Consider the following 20,414-nt stretch of genomic DNA (forward strand, 5'->3'; position numbering starts at 1 on the left):
GGCAGCAAGATTATATGCAGCTAATATGGAAGCCCCGTAGAGAGTTACTAACAGGTTCAGTCTGGTGGACTATCTAATGGTTAGCCTGTGAACACCGTTTTAGAACTGTACCCACAAAATGTAAGGAAGATTAGATCTCACCATGATGTCCATCATAACCTCAAAAGACATCAATCAATCATACTGCATGATGGAAGAGATGGGGAGGATTTACTGAAGCTTTGCTCTGGAGACTAAAAACATGAATTCCACCACTTCAAGCCTCCAATAAGCAAAGTGGTGGTATTGCACCAGTTGATGAGAGTCATCTTCCACCTAGAATTGTCTGGTAACACAGAGGGAGCAGCATTCCTCTGTGTGGTGTGGGTGCACACCTAGACCTCTGCTTACATTGGTTCGCAGCAGGGTGGTTCCTTACAGTGTGTGTGTGTGTTAGGTGCCATATTTCAGGACTTGCTCATGAGGGTTACACCCTGGGTGTAACTCTCATGAAATTTTATTGAAAGAATTGGCACTTTTTTTTTTTTTTTTTTTTTGGCAATGCTGTATAAGTTTGCTTTATTGCATCATATGCCTTAACTAATGCTAATCTTTACATCATATATTATGTAAACATGGTGAAATTCCAATGTAGATTGTAGGCTTTAACACTTATTTTAAACAGGTTGTAGCCATCAACATTTGGTCACATTATATGAGAAATAATAAGAGTGCCAATTCTTTCAATAAAATTTTAATTTCTTTCAACATATGGAAACAACAGTTTGCGCAGTGAATTTATATGAACTTTTTTTTTCGATATTCCTTTCAATTTTTGTGAAAGATAACTCTAAAAGCTACATAATCAAATTGAAATTAAGTTATACATTATTATGAATAAATTTTCAACTTTAGTTTCATTATATTTTAGATAAGTATTTCTCATTAAAATACGAACAAAATATCAGTAACTACCCACTTCCAAAGTGCATTTTTTTTGTGTGTCAAGCTGTGTATGTGTGTGTGTGTGTGTGTGTGTGTGTGTGTGATTTTTTTATGGGAACCATATGGTAAGTCCGTTAATATATATAATCTGTAAAGCAGCACTTTTGGGGCATCTAATGTTCTTGTTAACAAATATTGTATTACAGCAGAATTCCATTACAATGAATACCATTTTAAAGAAAATTTCACAATACCAAAAATATTTCTGGATCCTTGACAACTTCTCTTAATGATAGGGTATTATAAGTCTCACTGAATAAAATTGTTTTGATGAAAAATTTAGTACAGCAAATTATTTTTCAAAGTAGTACACACATGCGTAAAATGTATTTTGTTTACAAAGTAAGAAGGAAAAAAATACACGTCAAAATTGTGAATTAGTAGTGTATTGGTGCACCTCCTGTAAATATGGTTAAGAAGGCAATAAAGAAATATCAACACATTTGCTTAGAGAAAAAAAGTTTATAAGGATGTAACAAAGGAATTCAATATACACACACCCTACAATTTCCATATTCCAGAATTAAAATACTCAATCTTTTTTTTTTTTTTGATTCTTGTGGTAAGCAATAGTATAATGTAATGACACCTCTTCCTTTAAAAAAAAACAAAACAAAAAAAAACAGATGGCATGTGATAATTTCAATTATGAACAATAATTAAGAGTGGCTCTACACCAGATGCCAGTAACTGGCACCATAGATAAATGATGAAATTGGCACCCTCCAAATCCCAAGGACAGAGGAGGCTAAAGTACATTTTATTGAATGGAAAATATTCTGCTGGGTGGTTGAGCTACTGCTAATCACAATTGCTAAAAGGTTAGCTCGATACCATGTTACAAATTAAAAAAGAATTTCAATGAAACGTCATTTATCATTTTTCATAAATAAAATATGAAATATTAATAAATTCTCAGTAATGTACAGAAATTAAGGCATATTTTTATTTTATTTGTAGTTTTTTTCATCTTTTCTTTAGATCGATTTCATCCCCGAATTTGGCTCTCTACGTGGCCACCTAATTCGCACATGGAGCCTAGATGAATAAACACAATACAACATGGTATAACAGAAAAAGGAAACTAATAATTAAACTAATAATTTTTTCCCTTTTGTAATAGTTTTAAGAGACCTATTGTGATCAAGGGACTGGTACAAATTACCATTGACTAAAACTTAATTTCATGTGTAATTTTTTTTTCCAAACTAAATTAGTTATTAGCATAAGCACATGATGCAAGAAAGCAAGCTTATTCAGCATCAGAAAAAAAAAAAAAAAAAAAAAACCCTTCCCATTTCAACCATCGAATTCACTCCAAAAGTTTGTATAGTTCAGCCTTGAATTTATTTAAGCTGTCAACATCCACAACCACAGATGGAAGTTTGCTTCAGCAATCAACCACCCACTGGCTAAAGGCAAATTTCTGCACATTTATGTTATTTTATATTCTGGAACAATATGATTATTCAACTAGTATAATTGACAGATCTAATCCACAGAGAAAACTGTTCTTTCAAAAACAAGACCAAGATATTACTGCAGTTTATTAAAGTATATATAAAATGCATGATTAACAGGTGGTATTCATTTTGCTATGATATGTATTATTCCTCACAGCTGAAGTATGCATGTCATCTACACTTCAGCAGGGGAAAAAAACCATTAAATACTAATCTGAATAATTCTGTGCAAGCAACCAATAAGAAAGTGCAAGTTATTGACTTTACCCACCCTTTGTAACAATACAAGATGACATCAATTCCTGTATATCATTGGCAAAAACTCATGACCTGTCCTGGCCTGTCTATTGTTCAGTAATTTCATATCTGACTGCACAATTACCCCCAGGTCTTTTTAATTTTCCACTACCCTAAGTGTGATACCACACAGTTGGTACATCTGTGTTGCATATGCCTTGCATTTTGTCAATGTCAAATTTCAACTGCCTAATTTTCTAGATCTTGTTGCAGTAGCTTACCTTAATTACTGCCATTAACCACCCTGCCAAACTTTGTATCATCAGCTGTCAACTTAAGCATTAAGCCTGATATATCATTCTTCAATATCATTAATATATACAGAAAATAACAATGGGCCCAGAACATCAGTCCACAAAGGGCAGGATCAATTAATAACCATTGTCTTCTCACATTCAACCATCCCGTTATCTATAGCAGTAACTTGCCCAATTGACATTGCCCCAATTTATACAGCAGTCTTTTATGTGCAACGGTATCAAAAGCTTTCCTGAAATCCAAGTACTGATATCCAAATTATCAAAATAAATAGGTTATCAATTATGAACTGAAAGGCAGTCATTCATACAACCAGAAAATTGTCACGTTCATTAACCGAAAATTGAAAATGTTTCTCAAAACGAGCGAAAAATGTTACGACGAACTTTACTTTTCTATGTATATTTTTTTAATTATATATATATTTTGAACTGCAATAGTTACAAAATAAATGTTAATCGATGTCAAAATTTTAAACGATATAAGTAACCCACAGCGGTTTTTGCGAACAGTTATTTGAAATAAAAACGTGAATAGCAAAAAATTAAAGTGTAAAAAGTTATAAACTCATTCCGTGACTTCGTTCGTAATCTAAATCAATCGCTGATACGCTTTCTTTAAAATTTTAAGACAATTCCTTGGAAATTTATTTTATTTTATTATTTTTTTTTATTTTCTTACCTTATGCTATGGGCCATGATTCATCACATAGGTGGTACAGCACTTTCTGCAAAATGCTAGCCGGCATATGTTTGCTCTATCACAGAAAATACTAATATTTATTTTAAGGTGCTGTAAAGACAGAGTATTTCTCCATCCATTTTATCAGTTTTTTCCGTGCTTGCTCCATGAACGAAGATAATCTGCAAAATATAAGTGTAAATCCGTACTCTATAATCCAAAAAACTGATAAAAATCATTAATTAAAAGTTACTTAGAAATATATTTCTGTTGACCACAGCTGGTTGTTTACGATCACTACACCTGGTAAGCCATAACCATAATAGTTAAGGGTGAAGGAGATTATGGTTTCTGTCAAAAAGCAGCTGCATTGCACAATGAAATAAATAAACAAAACAGCGGTCAAGAATAAGTTACTAAAATAATAGAATACTGAATGTATCAGTACACTAAAAATATTTAAATAAATACAATTGAAACAACAAAAAATTGAAAACCAAACAGTCAACACATTTTCATGCAAAAAGGAAGAAATATTTAAGGGTAAAGAGGTAATTAGAAATGAGATGTAACACTAGAAGAAATAGTCTGATTTTTTTCATCAACTAGTCATGTCTACTAGTGGTATTAGAGGGAAAGAACACCAATTAGAGGTCTCTTGTCGAATTAAATTTTTTTGTGTAAGCGTTGGGAAGTTGCTTGCACAAAAGGAGAGGGGCCCCATAATGAGAGAACCCCTTTAGCTAAAGCAGTTATATGTAGTCTCATTGTGACCCTCATAAATGTGAATTGTGGCTGTAAACTGTGTGCCTTCGTTCTTCGTGATTTGTAATTATTCGTCATTATTTGTGATTGAGGGATGAAAAGCTGACAGTCTTAGAGAAAATCATACTATGACAGTAAATTGAAAATTATTAGCTCAATTATAGAGAAAAAAAATAGATTATATTATTATTATTATTAGCTACATGGTGCAAGGAAGCCTGAGGCTTATGCCACCAGCCAAAAAAAAAAAAAAAAATTCCCGAGTTACCCTGAGAGAGAGAGAGAGTCAAAAGTAGAAGGGAATCACCAAAAAGAGAAGAATGATGATATCCAGCTCAGGACCCTGAGTGTGCCAAGCCCATACTGACCAAATGTGAGCCCCTGGGGTTTATTCCAATGCATTCCTGTATGCACATACCCCAGGGGCTCACATCTGGTGAGTATGGACTTGGCAAACACAAGGTCCTGAGCTTGATATCATCATACTTTTCTTTCTTGTTTTCTTGGTGATTCCCTTTTCTCTCTCTCTCTCTCTCTCTCTCTCTCTCTCTCTCTCTCTCTCTCTCTCTCTCTCTCTCTCTCTCTCAGAGTAAGGTGGGTTTTTTTTTGGTTTTTTTTTTTCCAGCTGGTACAGCGTAAGCCTCAGGCTTCCTTGCACCATATGCCTAATAATAATAATAATAATGTCTGTGTGTGTGTTTGTGTGTGGTGATTTTACGCTTAGGAAAAAACATCCTTTCTTATCCACCATATATCCATACAGATGTATGGATATATGGTGTAGACAGGAAACATGATATCTTGGTTTCAAGGATTTAGAAAGAAACTGTGACTTTTCAAGCACGTTATGCATTCCAGTATGCCACAAAACAAAATAAAAGAAATAAATTAATTAATAATAAATAAATAAATAACAATAATAATAATAATAAAAAAATCCCCACACTAAGCTTAGGTTCTTCGTGGTTCAATGTACCTCATGAAAAATTAAAGGTTTACAGCACATTTTATTGTTTACTATCGTAAATTCGGTTTGTTTTATCTTTTGTTCCTGCAGACAGAACAACACACTTTATACTGCAAATATTCATACAATTCTTAGTTCAACTCTTCTGGCATTTCGTAAGGAACACTAAACACACTGCTCGGCAAAATAAAGAGAATAAGTAGAAAACGTGGTGAAACTTGCGATGAAGAGGGGCAAAATTTGATATTGTGGTGTACCATTGAATAACGATAAAATCAGGATGTATGGCATATGATCCCCTCTGACGGCTAAATAGGTCTGACAGTGGTGATTCATGCTTGATATAAGGGTGTCTATAAGATTCTGTAGCAACAAATCTAATTTTTCCACCAGCGTAGACCTCAGGTCACCAAATGACCGAGGAGTTGGCTGTCGGCGTGCATTGCTACGTCCAATGGCGTCCCACACGCCTCTTCAATTGGGTTTAAGCCTAGTGATCGTGCCTGCCATTCATTGGATCTCTTCAATTTCAAGATTACTGGAACAAACTTCCATCTTTCGTTGTAGACGTTCATAGCTTAAATAAATTCAAGGAAGAACTGGACAAACCTTTGGAACAAATGGATGGGTGAAATGGGAAGTTTTTTTTTTTTTTTAGCTGATGATTTATAAGCTTGCTTTTTTGCATCATATGCCTCTACTAATGCTAGTGCTAAATGCTAATTCCTCCACCGCTTGAGCTTTATACGCAGTGGCGTTGTCCATGTCCATGAAAAGAAATTTTGGACCAACTGCACCCCTAAAAAGTCGTACATAGAGTTCGAGGATCTGTTCTCGGTACCTCTGCGTAGTTACGGTACTCCTATCAAAAACATGAACAGGAGTGCGGCCATTTATCATCATTCCACCCCACAAAACATCGCCGTAAGTGTCAATTTCTCTGATGTTGGACAGATCAAACCACATTTCTCGTCGTTTCCAGATGAAATAATGTCTAGAATTTGTTTGTAGCCTAAAACTAGACTCGTCAGAGAACAGAACTGTACCCCATTTGTAAGGGCTCCAAGTCACATGTTCATGGCACTAGTTCTAACGAGCTCTACGGTGGTCTGGGGTTAATGGGAAACAAAGCACTAACTTGAATGAGTACAGTTCACATAAATTGAGCCTTCTTAACGCAGTTCGGTTGGAGATGTGGCTGTCCCACTGATCAATCCAAACGGGAATAAAGTGATGTGGTCGTTTGCTCTCTGTAATTTCTTCTTTTAATTTTGTCAAGCAGTGTGGCTTGACAAAATTAATATGCTATATCACCTAAAAACTATTACATATTAGGATCACCTAGAAAGTCACCTCAACTACCGAGTGTATTATGTCTGTAAATTGAGCAAGTGTTCCCTAGTCGAGTTGGCTACTTTGCTGAACGAAACCCCCCAGTTTTTCCATAGGAAAAACTGCACGAGTCCGACTAACTCAGCCACGGAATGAAAAAAAGCCCATAAAAGTTCCTCGAGTCATCGACAAGATTGGAACCGAAGCCTTTTACACCCGATGTTGGGAGCACGATGACGATATCCTCTACTATCACGCAGACATACTATATCAATGGCCACTGCTCATCGTGGACTAATGTTATTAGTGGAGTCACTCAGGGTTCAGTGTTGGGTCCATTATTGTTTTCTGTATTTATAAATAATATTGATGATGGTATATCAAGCTTAATGTCCAAGTTTGCAGACGATAAGAAGGTTGGCAGGGTTGTCAAGGACACTACTGACACTATGCTACTGCAACAGGATCTGGAAAGGTTGAGCAGATGGGCTGATAGGTGGCAAATGAAGTTTAACATTGACAAATGTAAAGTACTACATATGGGAAACAGCAACCCCAGAGCAACGTATCAACTCTGTGGTACTACACTGACAGTGGTAGGGAATGAAAAGGACCTGGGGGTAATTGTGGAGGCAGATATGAAGTTCTCTTCTGAGCAGTGTAGATGGGCTGCAAGAGTAGCTCATGGTGTCTTGTCAATGATATACAGAAATTTTTCTAGCAGGGATAAGGAGGTGATTATTCCCTTGTATAAGGCAATGGTCAGGCCACAAGTAATTATAGAGCACTGTATACAGGTCTGGGGGCCTCATTTCAAGAAAGATGTAGAGCTTTTATAACGAGTGCAGAGAAGGGCAGCAAGATTAGTGAATGGAACAAAGGGGTGCTCTTACGAAGAAAGGCTTAAGTTTTGCAAATTACAGTGTTTGGAGACTAGGCACCAGCGAGGTGATTTCATAGAGGTGTATAAAGGTTTGAATGGTTTGAGCATGATCAATGCTGATGGGATTCTTCCTCTTGCTCAGAATAATCACCTGAGAGGGCATAAATTCAAATTGAGGAAAGACAGATGTAGGATAGACGTGCGGAAATTTGCCTTTAGCCAGCAGGTGGTTGGTTGGTGGAACAGACTTCCATCTCTTGTTGTGGAAGTTGATAGCCTAAATAAATTTAAGGCTCAGCTGGTCGGTATTTCGAATGAACGGAGAAGTGAAGTGGAAGTTTTTTTTTTTTTTTTTTTTTTGGCTGATGCTGCATAAGCTTGATTTCTTGCATCATATGCCTCTACTAATGCTAATTCTAATCACCTGAGATTAGGAGCAATTTTTATTAGAGGGACTGAGTGTACAACAGAAAGATATTCACGGGGGGGGGGGGAGCGACTGTTTCAAGACACGCGAGAATTTCTGAGAGGGCGCCCTTCAACTTTACAGTATTTAATATAAAAAGTGTAGAATCATTTAAGCCTGAGATTCTCAATCTTTTATGCCTTGCGCCCCCTTAAAATATAGCCTAAATTTCATGCCCATTTTACATCACAAGTGTCAATAAACAGATTTGATTGAAAAAAAAAAATACCGTTTATACTATATTAGGTATTAACTTTATTTTATTTCAATAACTCGTACACTCGTTCACGAATTGGATTTTAGAAGCGTCAGCAACTAAGGCCATATTGCTCCGTATATACTGTCCGTAAACTGAATGTGTTCCATTTTCTGCTTTGCTGGATTATAAACCCGATTTTCCTTAGGAAAAAAACCATGCTACCTTCGCCTGAGACTGACTAACTCAGCCACGTTGTAATAAATTCTTCACGGTATCGACGGGACTGAAACTCAGGTCTTTTCCACTTGGTATGGGAATGATGGTGATTCTATCAACTGTGATACCCACGAGGGCGCGACTATTGTATTAGTTTCAAAAGTAGAAGACGGAATATTGGTAAGCCCGATTGTCATAAAGGCTGTTCAGATCCACAAACACATTCTAGAGCAGCGCATGCATAATTTCTTCAGCAAACCGTTTGAACTGGATAACACACGCTGATTCTAAGAGGCTCAGGGAAAACTTGGGAGAGTGCTATTTTTCATTTTGGAGGAGTTTCTAGGACAGTTCATTGATATCAGCACTAGTCGACATCATCAGCTTCAGAATACACCTACAGCCATCCAACTGGTTTTGCTGCATCAAAAACATCTGAGTGACAAGAGCTGATGACTCCTAGCAAATTCAAGCAGATAGATTTGCAACTTTCAGAAGGATCATAGATAACAATAAAATATCATAGGCTTCCAGCCTTGATAATCAACATTAACAGATGAATAGCAGAGGCAGGACTGCAGTCATCACATCTCATTCTGTATTTTAATTTCAGTGGTACAAACCTGGAATGAGAATGGCAATTTCACGTTGGGACATTTGGTACGTCTAGACGCTTCTCTCAACGGATCAGGTTACGTGTCCAACCTTGTAGACCATCTACATCCCTTCATGGTCATCGTGCACCCACAGGGCAATGGACTCTTCCAGCAGGACAATATGCCTCCCCACAGAGCCATGGTGAATAGAACATAGTTCAAAGAGCATTCCGCAGATTTTACCACCATGGAATGGCCTCCCCATTTGCCGGACATTAACCTGTGGAGTATCTTTTGGATGCTGTGGATAGATCCGTTCGAGCTTTGGATCCTCCACCCAGGAATGCGACGGAGTTATGGAGTTATGGACAGCGGTGCAGCATGCATGGATGGAAATACCTGTGGAACACTTTCGTGAACGAGTGGACTGAATGCCTCGCCGTGTGACTACCCTTATCCGGGCGAAACGTGGGCCTACCAATTACTAGGTAGGTGTCCCATAATTTCTGTCCACTCAATGTATATTATACCGATTTGGTTGAGTATAATGATTTTGATCTTTTTCAAGTTAACCTGCTTGTTGTAATCAATTTTTGCTTTATCATACTTAGGAAATACTCGTTACTCTATGTCCATATCACCTTTTGTGCGGTACTGTAGTATTGTTTACCCTGTATTCTGTTGTCGTCGATGTCTATATCAGCTGCATTCATGCTCTCTCATGAACGTATGCACGAAGAAGAATGATAGAAAGTTTCCTTCAATCACAAAATCTAACTACACTTAATGATGCTTCCTAATACACATGTATAATTTCCACTGGAACAACTTCAGAAATAGATCTATGCATTTGTTCTCGAGACCTGTATCCACGCATAGAATGGACAATCTTAGATGACCCTCTTAGTAGTGACCATTTTCCAATAATTTGCCGTTTACAGTCATCGCATTTTCCTTGACTCAGCTCATGTCAGTAAAGGAAGTCCCACATGATGAGTCTGCTAAATATAAAGAACGTATTTCGCTTGATGAGAATTTCATTCAACAGTAATCCATAGATAACTTTTCTAGATCCTGTTGTACTAGCATTCAGTTAATGACAGGAATGATAGTATGCTTCTGCAATATGATCTATAAAAGTTTGGCAGATGGGCTGAGAAATGGTATTTGAAGGCAAATGGGTTGAGAAATGATAATTGAAGGTAGATGGGCTAAGAATGATAATCGAATTTAATATTGACAAATGCAAAGTGGTGTACATGTTGTTGTTTTGGGGGTTTGATAGCGTATAAACTACTTTGGCTATAATGCGCCTGAACGAGTTGTTCTACACTCAGATTAGGAAAAAAAAAAAAAAAAAAAAAAAAAAAACCTGAGGTAATTGTGCAACCAGATATGAAGTTCCCTGAGTAATGCTGACAGGCTGCTAGGACAGCTCATGGGGTTTTGTCAATGATATGCATGAATTTTGCTAGCTGGGTTGAGGAGCAGATTATCCCATTGTATAAGGCACTGGTCAGTCCCCTCCCCATCTTGAATATTACATATAGGTCTGCTGGCCTCATTTTATGAAGGACTGCTGGAATGATTGCAGAGAAGGGCAACGAAATTGGTGGCGAAAGAACAAAGGGGCGCTCTTACCAAGAAAGGCTTCAGTTTTGTAAATTTCATATTAACAGTGGCTAAATGACGAAACAACGGCCTCCGTAACCGAGTGGGCAGGAGCGGGAGTGCAGTAGCACGCGCTCTTTGAGTAGACCGGGGTTCAAGCCCCTGACTGCTGAATACGGTCGATGTGCCAACCCGCACTGGACCAGCGTGGCAGATTATGGTCCATTTCCCTCAGCATGAATTGTTGAGGAGGCTTCCACCCTGCAGTGGGTTGATAATGGCTGCACTTTACTTTTTTTTTTTTTAAATGACGAAACAGACTTCCATCTGTTGTTGTGGGAGATGATAGTTTAAATAAATTCAAGTGAGAACTAAACAAGCTATTGGAGGGAATGGACATGCGAAAAGTGAAGTGTCCGTTTTTTTTTTTTTTTTCCGGCTGATACTGTAGAAGCTTGCTGTAATGAATCATTTGTCATTATTAATGTAAGTTCTAATGATAATGATAATGTTACTGAATATATTACTTTTCATATTTTTACTGCTGCAAGTACTTTTGTCCCATCATCATCCAACCACACTGGAGACTATGCTAACTCTGGAACGAAGAATGTACGAAAGTTCATTACGAAACAAAAAAAAAAAAAGCCTGGAACTTGGTTTTTAGACTTTAATTACTTCAAACCTCATATATTTTGAGAAAGTAAGGCAAAAACTAGTAAAGTTAAAAGACAAGCAATAAAAAATATTTCTTATGAAGTCTGCTTCAATCATTAACAAAGATTGAGATCCGCAATTAGTGTGTAAAACGATCAGACAACTTAATTTTTTTCTTGAAGCAGGCAAATCCAAACCCTGAAAACTCGCGATACACGCAAAATCATTAGCATTAGCAGTGGCGTATAATGCAAGAAAGCAAGCTTATACAGCATAAGAAAAAAAAAAAAAAAAAAAGAAAAAAAGCCACCTCCCATTTCACTTATTCATTCCCTCCAATACTTTGTTTTGTTCTTCCTTGAATTTATTTAAGCTATCATCTTCCATAACAACTGATGGAAGTTTGTTTCATCAATCAGCCACCCTCTGGCCAAAGGCAAATTTCTACACATCTGTTCTGCAAACATCTTTCGTCAAATTGAATTTGTGCCACCTCATGTCTGACAAGAGGAAGAATCCCATCAATCCGTTCAGAGCCTTAAAGGGCTCACTCAGATAACCTCGCAGGTGCCTATTCTCCAGATTCTGCAATTCTTGTTACGAGTACCCTTTCTTCCCCTTCACAATTCTAGTTGCCCTTCTTTTTACTCGTTCCAGCAGCTCTACATCCTTCCTAAAAAGAGAAAAACAAAGTTTTTCACGCATAAACTTGGGTTTTTCCTCCCAAAGAAAAACCCAAGTTTATGCGTGAAAAACTTCGCTTTTCTCCTGTGATACCGATTAACTCAACCACTGAATGAAAAATGCATATATAGGTTCCTCGCCTCATTGACGGATTTAGAACCCTTGATTTTTGTTTTTTATTTTTGCTGAAAAGTTTAACAGAAAAGTATATGATTAATTTTCTAAGTAAATTAATAAGAGGAGTTTACCTCAATATAGTACGTGGAACACTTCCGTATGATACCCTCCAGAAATTAAAACGGAAAAAACGAAAAAATCGACAACTTACCGGTACATTAAAGTAAAATATAAATAATTAAATAATCAATTTAACACAATTCAAAATCAATTCAAAACAATTAAAATTCAAATTAACGCAATTAAAAGAATCTAACGAAAATATTCAAAACGATTTTCCTTCCTCCCTTCCTTACTTTGAATATTTTCGTTAGATTCTTTTAATTGCGTTAATTTGAATTTTAATTGTTTTGAATTGATTTTGAATTGTGTTAAATTGATTATTTAATTATTTATATTTTACTTTAATGTACCGGTAAGTTGTCGATTTTTTCGTTTTTTCCGTTTTAATTTCTGGAGGGTATCATACGGAAGTGTTCCACGTACTATATTGAGGTAAACTCCTCTTATTAATTTACTTATATTATTATCAACGTAGAACATATTGAGTATTACAGCTCTGATTCATACTATATGATTAATTTTCATACAACACAGTTCTCATATCATTAACTGTGTTCAGTCTCCGAATTTCGCTAGGGTATTTTAGAGCTCATAAAAGACCTGATGAAATTTCTACCTAATATTGTAACAGCTTGTTAAAATAATCATTGTATCCTCTTAATTTTTACAATCCAATATTTCAGGAAAATGTCCATCCTAAATCTCGATACTGTTTAATTATGCTGGCTTTCCTAAAATCTGTTAAAGGCCAGGTGTTGGGAAAGTCAGTCAAATACACAAAACTGAAATCTCTAATTTTCCTTAGTAGAAACCTTGTTAAAGTAATTGAAAAAAAAAAAATTATGCATACTCGTTTCATTTGGCTTATTGAAACGAAAAACCTAACAATAATATTAGTATTACTTTTAGTATTAGTAGACTGTAACCAAGTGGTAAGGAGTATAGGTACAATAACACGCACCGTTTGAGTGGGTCGGGGTTCAATTCCTTGACTGCTAAATACAAATTATCATTTGTACTGATGTTTTTTGTGAAGTCCACTGACATGGTTGTCGTGCCGGAGTATAAACAAGAACATTTTTTTAGTGGCAAATGTTGCACACAAGCAAAATTTTGCTTGTGTGTATACACGAGCAACAAGCAAAGCTTGTAAAGCACAAGCGAAGAAAAACACATCACATGTGCAGTACTGAAGATACAGCGAAACCATTGTCTTGCATAACGGGACAATCACCTCCTTATTACTGCTAGCAAACTTCCTGTGTATCATTTGAAAAGCCTCATGAGCTGTCCCTGACGCCTGTCTGCACCGCTGAAAAAATTTCTTATCTGACAGCACAATTACTCACAGGTATTTTTCATTTTTTACTGTCCTAAGTGTAGCAACACACAGTTTGTACGTTAATCTCGGATTACTGCTAGCCGTATGCAGTACATTGTATTTGCAATATAAGCAACATTCCATATAGTTTCAGTAAAAACAGATCTCCCTCCTGATCTTAAGGGTAAGGTTGAATCTGAAATATGCAAAATCATAAACACAAGCATCTGGTAACAGCCCCTACTGATATTAAGAAAGCTTTTGACACTACGTAAGAAGTCTAACGGAAAAGTTGCCTTTTTCTTTAGAATTTGGCTCTGGTTATTATTTTGACTGCCAAATATAATGCTTTTATTCTACTACTGGCAGCTAGGGCCGGTCCAAGGTATGAGCTATTGTCCCCTTCTTCTTCTGTCATTATAACCCAGTGTGGGTCTTAGTCTTCTCGACGATGTTTCACCAATAAGCCCTCACAGAAATCAAACTTCTCCAACTTCTTATTCTCATAGTTTTTAGCTTCATTTCTACATCATCTTTCCGTCTTTTCGTGGTCTTCCTCTCGCCCACCTTTCTGTACGTTTCCATTTCATTATATTCTTAGTTGTTCTGCTATCATCCCTTCTCATAACATGTCCCAACCAGGCAAGTCTCTGCCTCCTCACAAATCTGGCGATGTTCGCACCCTGAATAAGATGGTGAAGTTTCTTGATTCATTCTGATCCTTAGGATCCCTCAGTATCTTATATGGGCCCAAAAACTTTAGTAAAATTCAATGCTCAAACACTCTCAACACCTGTTCATCTTTACTCGTTAATACAAAATACTGTAGGTGTATTTTTTTTATTGCAACATGATGGTTAAAGCTCATTGATTCTCTGGAATACTGCTTTAGCTCCCACTAAAAATTCTTGGACCTTTATGTCTATCCTACATTCCATCCTACATATTATGATATCTTTAAGAGATTGATCTGGTCCTTTAGCACATCTAAGGTAATTCAATCTGAATTACCTTAGATGGTAATTCAGATTGAATCTACATCCACCGGACATCTATGTTGGGAATGCAAAAAGCTGATTGAATCCAACACTGACACAGATCCACATTCATCAAAAAAACAGGTGGTACACACCTTAAAAAAATTTTTTTTTTTTTTTTTTAAAACGTGGTTTGAAACCATGCAATGGACAATGTCACAAAACGTAAAGTAATATTAAATATCATAAATGTCGCCAACAGAATACATTAGGACCTAATGAGACATACACATGTCATTGAACCTCAAACTGTTGCTCAGCTCAGAAGACATGTAAAAATCATTTCTCGTGAAGGGTATAGGCAATACTTTTGCTATCATCCCTGCGAGTAAATTAATTTATTTTGTATTGCAAATGTATTCACCTCTTCCTTTTTGTAGAAGCATTTGAGTTGACCATGGTTCAAGTAAACCATGGACTTGAACCATTTTCAACCACTCTATCTGTATAAATTTCTTCTGTGTTTGCAGATTTCAGGGGGAGTCTACATCCACCGGACATCTATGTTGGGAATGCAAAAAGCTGATTGATTATGGTCGTAAGTTGCCAATCGTCCAGAAAAGCAATCAACCCATCTTAAAAATGCTACGGATCAACTTAGGAATCCATACAGCGTTTTGATTATGCCTTGCATTGCAAATGGCCAGCAAAAAATCAAATACAATTCACGCTTCATGAAGATGTAAATTTTGGCATCATTAATAAAATAATTTATGATATTTAATATTACTTTACGTTTTGTGACATTGTCCATTGCATGGTTTCAAACCACGTTTTTAAAAAAAAAAAAAAAAAAATTTTTAAGGTGTGTACCACCTGTTTTTTTGATGAATGTGGATCTGTGTCAGAGTTGGATTCAATTACTAGAGCATAGCGGACTACTGCATGTTGAGTTGTAGTAAAAAAAAAAGAAAAGAAAAAGTAAACTGCAGCCATTATCAGCCCACTGCAGGGTGGAAGCCTCCTCAACAATTCATGCTGAGGAAGTATCGGACCTATAATAAGTTCATTACAGCATTTAATATTTCACCTGAGTGATGTGTTATTCAAATTAACACCTGGACAAATTGTATTAATTGGTTTAATAAACAAATAAATAGATAAACAGACTTGTTTTCTAAATTATTCTCTGGAAATTCAAACAATTTTTTGTAATTATTACAATTAAAAATAAAGATTAAATATTTGATTATTAAATGTGACGTCATACGTAACGTGTATGTGATTGCAAATTTTGAGTTACATCTGCGAAATCATTGTATCAAAATTAACTATAAAGACATATTTTTATGCCATACTGTAAAATAAAATAATTAAAAAAAAATTCATTTAGCAGTGTAGTCCTAATTTATTAAGGAATATGACAACTGTTCTAGAGTTCATCTACACCGTGTGGAACCGCAGAAAAATTCGTTAGGCTTGGTGTTGGGTGTTACTTCTGAAGTTTCGCAATAATATTATTTAATTTAGCGATTGAGAATATTTGATGAGATCTCAGTAATTTTGGAATGAAATGGTAGCTAGCTGTTTATTTTGACAAACTTGGTAAAGTATTCTCTATAGAAAATATACAAAGTTTTATAGTGAAGTATTTCCTTATTGCCCATAGCTTCGTGTATACAAGATAAAAACATTTTATCGAGTAAATGAAGTTAAATTATACTTGGCAATAAGCATCTTAAGTTGTTTTTAGTATGTGTATTTTGAATTTCTTCATGTATCCGTGAAATTTGAGTAAAATTCGAGGACAAATTAGCGAGTGCTGCATATCGATATACCAATGGATCAAAACTCCAAAGTTTCTCAGGAGAAATTGCAAGAAGAATGTCGTTCCCAAAATGAAGAAAATATCCTTTTCAGTTAGTAAAATATATTTACTGATTTTAATGCTGATAGATTTTTTTTGCGACCCATTTCGAGCCTTTTTTTTTTTTTTTTTTTTTTTTTTTTTTATGAAAAACCCCAAACACGAAAGGTATCAAAACCTATAGTACTTAGTACCGTGCATGGGTTGAAGGAGAAGTATGGGGGGAGGGGGGGATGTCGGAAACTTTGCTCTAGAGACTAAACATGGGTTTCACCACTTCAAGCCTCCAATATTCCTGATACCTGCTAATTCGTGTAGCACATTGTTAGATAGGTGATCCCTATAGGTAAATTGTGAAAGTAGAAATTACCTTTGAAAATTCACTGTAAAGAATCTTTTATTTAAGCTTTGATTTATATAATTTTACCAGCTTTGCACTTTTAAAAAATTCTATATCTCTTATCTCTCAGAATTGCCATCCAGTTATGTGTTGAATTAGACAACACCACACACTTTCTTGAACTTAACCGCTACTCCTTTCTTTCAAAAGCTAGAACAGATTTTTTCCCTTCCCATTTAGAAAAATATTAATATCTCTAGGGAACCAACCCCTAAGCAATGAGCAAGTGCTTGAGGTGAATCTATGAGCCACATGTAGTTTTCAGTTAGAAATCCCTGTACAAATTTTATTTTATATAAAACTTTATATATAAGAAGATTTTTATATAGAAAAGCATAGGTGTCAAATGGACATTGGATCCCCCTTCCCAAAATTTTCACATTCCTTTCCCAACTTTGTAAAATTCCCGGTAAGTGCCCATGGTAAATGCTAGATTATAGAAAAACCCAATAGAACTTCAGGTTCAGTGAGGAGCATAAGATGTGACCATTTATAAGAACTTTATAAAATCTTTTGGATACATAGTGCTGAATTTGATTTAGAAGTTTATCTTGAATTTCATTTAGATGTAATTCATAGAGCAAACGACAGTGGCTAAACTGAATCAAACCCAGTATGTTCTGTGGAACTTGACAAAGCTGTCCGGCTTCATAGAAACACATTGTTAGAAAGTAAATAAATATTGTTGCATTTGTAAGGAATGCAGTACATTGTCCTTTTGGTTTACTGCATCCTTTTTGAATGCCACATGATGATGTTAAATAGATTAGACCAGGGGTGGTGAACCTTTTTAAGGGTTCATACCAAAATTAGCTAAATCTTTTTAAAAAACTACCCTTGCGTGCCGCTCGGAATTTTGCAAAGTACAGTAGAAAGTCAATTATCCGGAGTGTTAATTATTCGAACCACTATTGTTCCCCCAAAAAAATTACAGCATCAACTTTTAGTGCACTGGTTGTTATGCTGAAATATTACTCCTGACGCTTAATGCATTTGAAGGCCCACTCACGCGGAGGCCTTCACTGCGCTAGAAACTGTAATGGTATGGTGTGAGAACAGTATGAATGCAGTTCTACGGAGATACTGCTGTTAAAGAGGATGAGAGATTTCATCATGAAAAAAAGACAATCTCACATGATTCAAGGAAAAATTCAAGATTATACATTTTAAAAAATAAACCTTCCCAAGATTCATTATACTCTTATTTGTGTGCAATTACTTTTTTGTTTATTTCTGCTTATATAAAAAAAAAAAAAAAAAAAAGTGTGGTTTTGGTTATTATTTCATAGTATTTGAAATACTTCATATTTCAAAATACCTCGGTACAGTAATTTAATTGTAGGCCTAATTACACTGTGTTTTGTATAAATTGGGTATTCTTATGTATGTTTGATTATCTGAACTATTTGATTAATTGAACGAACATTGGTCCCAATTAGTTCGGGTAATTAGTGTTCTAGTGTATTGTTAATTTTCTCATACACATTTTACTTGACAAAAGCGTAACCAAAAAAAGAATGAAATAAAAGGCTATTTCATAGTTTCAGGAATGGAATTCCAAACTTTTAATTCCTCATTTTCTGCAGTTTTCTTTGCTAATCCCATCACTAATCGTTCCCTTTCAATATTTTCTAAATCATTTCTGAGTTCGATAAGTTTTTGCCTTCAAATTGAGTTGCTCTGAAAATCAATCAAATGCATCTCAAAATCATCTAGGTCGATCCACTGAAACATTTTTAGGTTTAATATGGCTAGTTTTACACTGTCTGCAAACTTAATGAATTTTACAGTTTCTTCCAATTCTCTGAACTTTACGAAGCTTGAAGAAAACTGTTCAATAGTTAACTCAATTTTTTTGGGACACTGAATTCTGCGTGCCCTTTCTGGCACGTGTCCCATAGGTTTGCCACCCCTGGATTAGACACTCTTATATGAAAATAACATCAGTTTAGGCTATCTGCTAAGACAATACTGCCAGGGCATGCATTAAGAAATATGTTGTAATAACTTTTTAATGTGTTAATTACTAACTGTTTTAATCAATCAGTTACATCAATATATATAGCAAAAGGAAATCAGAATGAAGACAAAAGTTGATATGATTTGGGATAGATACAATGTGACACCTACTTTGGAAAGCTCTGATTTAACACATTCCCTGCTTCAATGCATATATGCTTAAAATGGGACTAGGAGTGATGTGTCACAACACAAAACTGCATTCAAAATTCACTCACACGGTGTACCATGTCATTCTTAGCTAATGAGCACTATAAACATAAAGGCACATTAAATTAATAACTACTCAGTATTGGCACACTGATTAAATGCTTTGCAGTAATGCTTGGGATTTGTTTATAGACTCAGTTTTATTTGTTTTTTTTTGCTTGTGTTGATGTTAGTTTATATACATGAATAAACTTTTAAGATTTGTTCTGATTTACAGCTCAGCACAAAAATAAGTGTTTGCTTTTAAATTTGCTTTTAGCAATGAATCCCAAACTTTTAATTTTCAACCATTATGTACGAATTTTCAGAATGTTGATTTTTTAACATTCTGAAAATTACAGCAGATTGAAAGAGTTCTCTCATATTTAGGTGGCAGCAAATGTGTTAACCAATATTTAAATTCATCAGATATATATTTAATTTTGCTCCTAGTATTAGTGTGTAATTTTTTTTATTATTTCCTACAGCCCCAAGGGGCAGAGGAATTCCCAACTTGATCTTGAACTGTTTGGTTCCAGCTGATAAATCAGGGCAGCAGTTAACAATGCATTGTATTTTTGCCTTGGTTATGCATTTTTTGTGGTAGTATTTATACTCAATCTTGTGAAGCCTGTACTGGCATCCTTATTCCTTATCTAAGGCTTGCAGCCAACCCTTGATGAACTATTTGATGGTAGAAACCTTCAAGCATAATTAAGTTGTGGTATCATATATATTATTTAAATCAAAGAAAAAATAATTATAATCACATTTGAAATATCTGCCTTAATGAGATTTAAGATTGGAGAAAAATCACAACTCTCTTCAAAAGGAAAATTGTGGGGGTGCTCTGGTGGAAATAAATTTCAGAAACAAAATCCTTGCAAAGTAAGTATCAAAAAATTAATTTCTCTGATATATTTAATATATTTGTATATATTGATATTATTATAATGAATATTTCTAAACATTCTCATTTTTATTTATATTATTTTTTTCATCCTTAGAAAATATGGAGGTGAAATTGATAAGTTTTTAAGGAAACTTTTATCAGAGGAACAAGATTTATCTATAGATATGAGAATTTTAGAGGATTTGGGAAAGGTAGGTTTCTTCTTCCTTTCATGGATATCTCTTCTGACCAGTGAAGCAACATCCTGTTTCACTAGTCTGTAGATAGACCAATGAAACATCGGACTGAGACCAGAAATGGTCTTTTGATTTCTTTTGACCTTTTACTTGTATTTTAATTTTGTTTAGGATTCATTCTTCTTATTCTTTCTAAATGTTCAGAAACCATTTTCCTGTATAAAGAGATGTCAAAATTGGTTTCTTTTATCTC

At 35.3% G+C, this 20,414-nt stretch overlaps 2 protein-coding genes across 2 annotated transcripts in view; one reads left to right on the plus strand and one right to left on the minus strand.

Annotated features, from left to right (window-relative positions):
- The window catches only part of LOC150089023 (synergin gamma-like), a 94,246-nt gene extending 90,244 nt beyond the window's left edge, over positions 1-4,002 (minus strand). The window contains exon 1 of the mRNA XM_090369778.1: positions 3,684-4,002. Within this exon, the coding sequence (XP_090225904.1) occupies positions 3,684-3,700 (17 nt within the window). The 5' untranslated portion in view covers positions 3,701-4,002. The remainder of the gene's footprint in view (positions 1-3,683) is intronic.
- Positions 4,003-16,045: 12,043 nt separating this feature from the next.
- The window catches only part of LOC150089024 (zinc finger CCHC domain-containing protein 8 homolog), a 94,275-nt gene continuing 89,906 nt past the window's right edge, over positions 16,046-20,414 (plus strand). The window contains exons 1-3 of the mRNA XM_090369779.1: positions 16,046-16,502; positions 19,871-19,960; positions 20,080-20,176. Coding sequence (XP_090225905.1) covers positions 16,438-16,502; positions 19,871-19,960; positions 20,080-20,176 — 252 coding nt within the window. The 5' untranslated portion in view covers positions 16,046-16,437. The remainder of the gene's footprint in view (positions 16,503-19,870; positions 19,961-20,079; positions 20,177-20,414) is intronic.

This window comes from Mastigoproctus giganteus, chromosome 3 (genome assembly GCF_048544385.1).
Source record: "Mastigoproctus giganteus isolate SK-2022 chromosome 3, ASM4854438v1, whole genome shotgun sequence".
In the NCBI taxonomy this organism is placed as follows: domain Eukaryota; kingdom Metazoa; phylum Arthropoda; class Arachnida; order Uropygi; family Thelyphonidae; genus Mastigoproctus; species Mastigoproctus giganteus.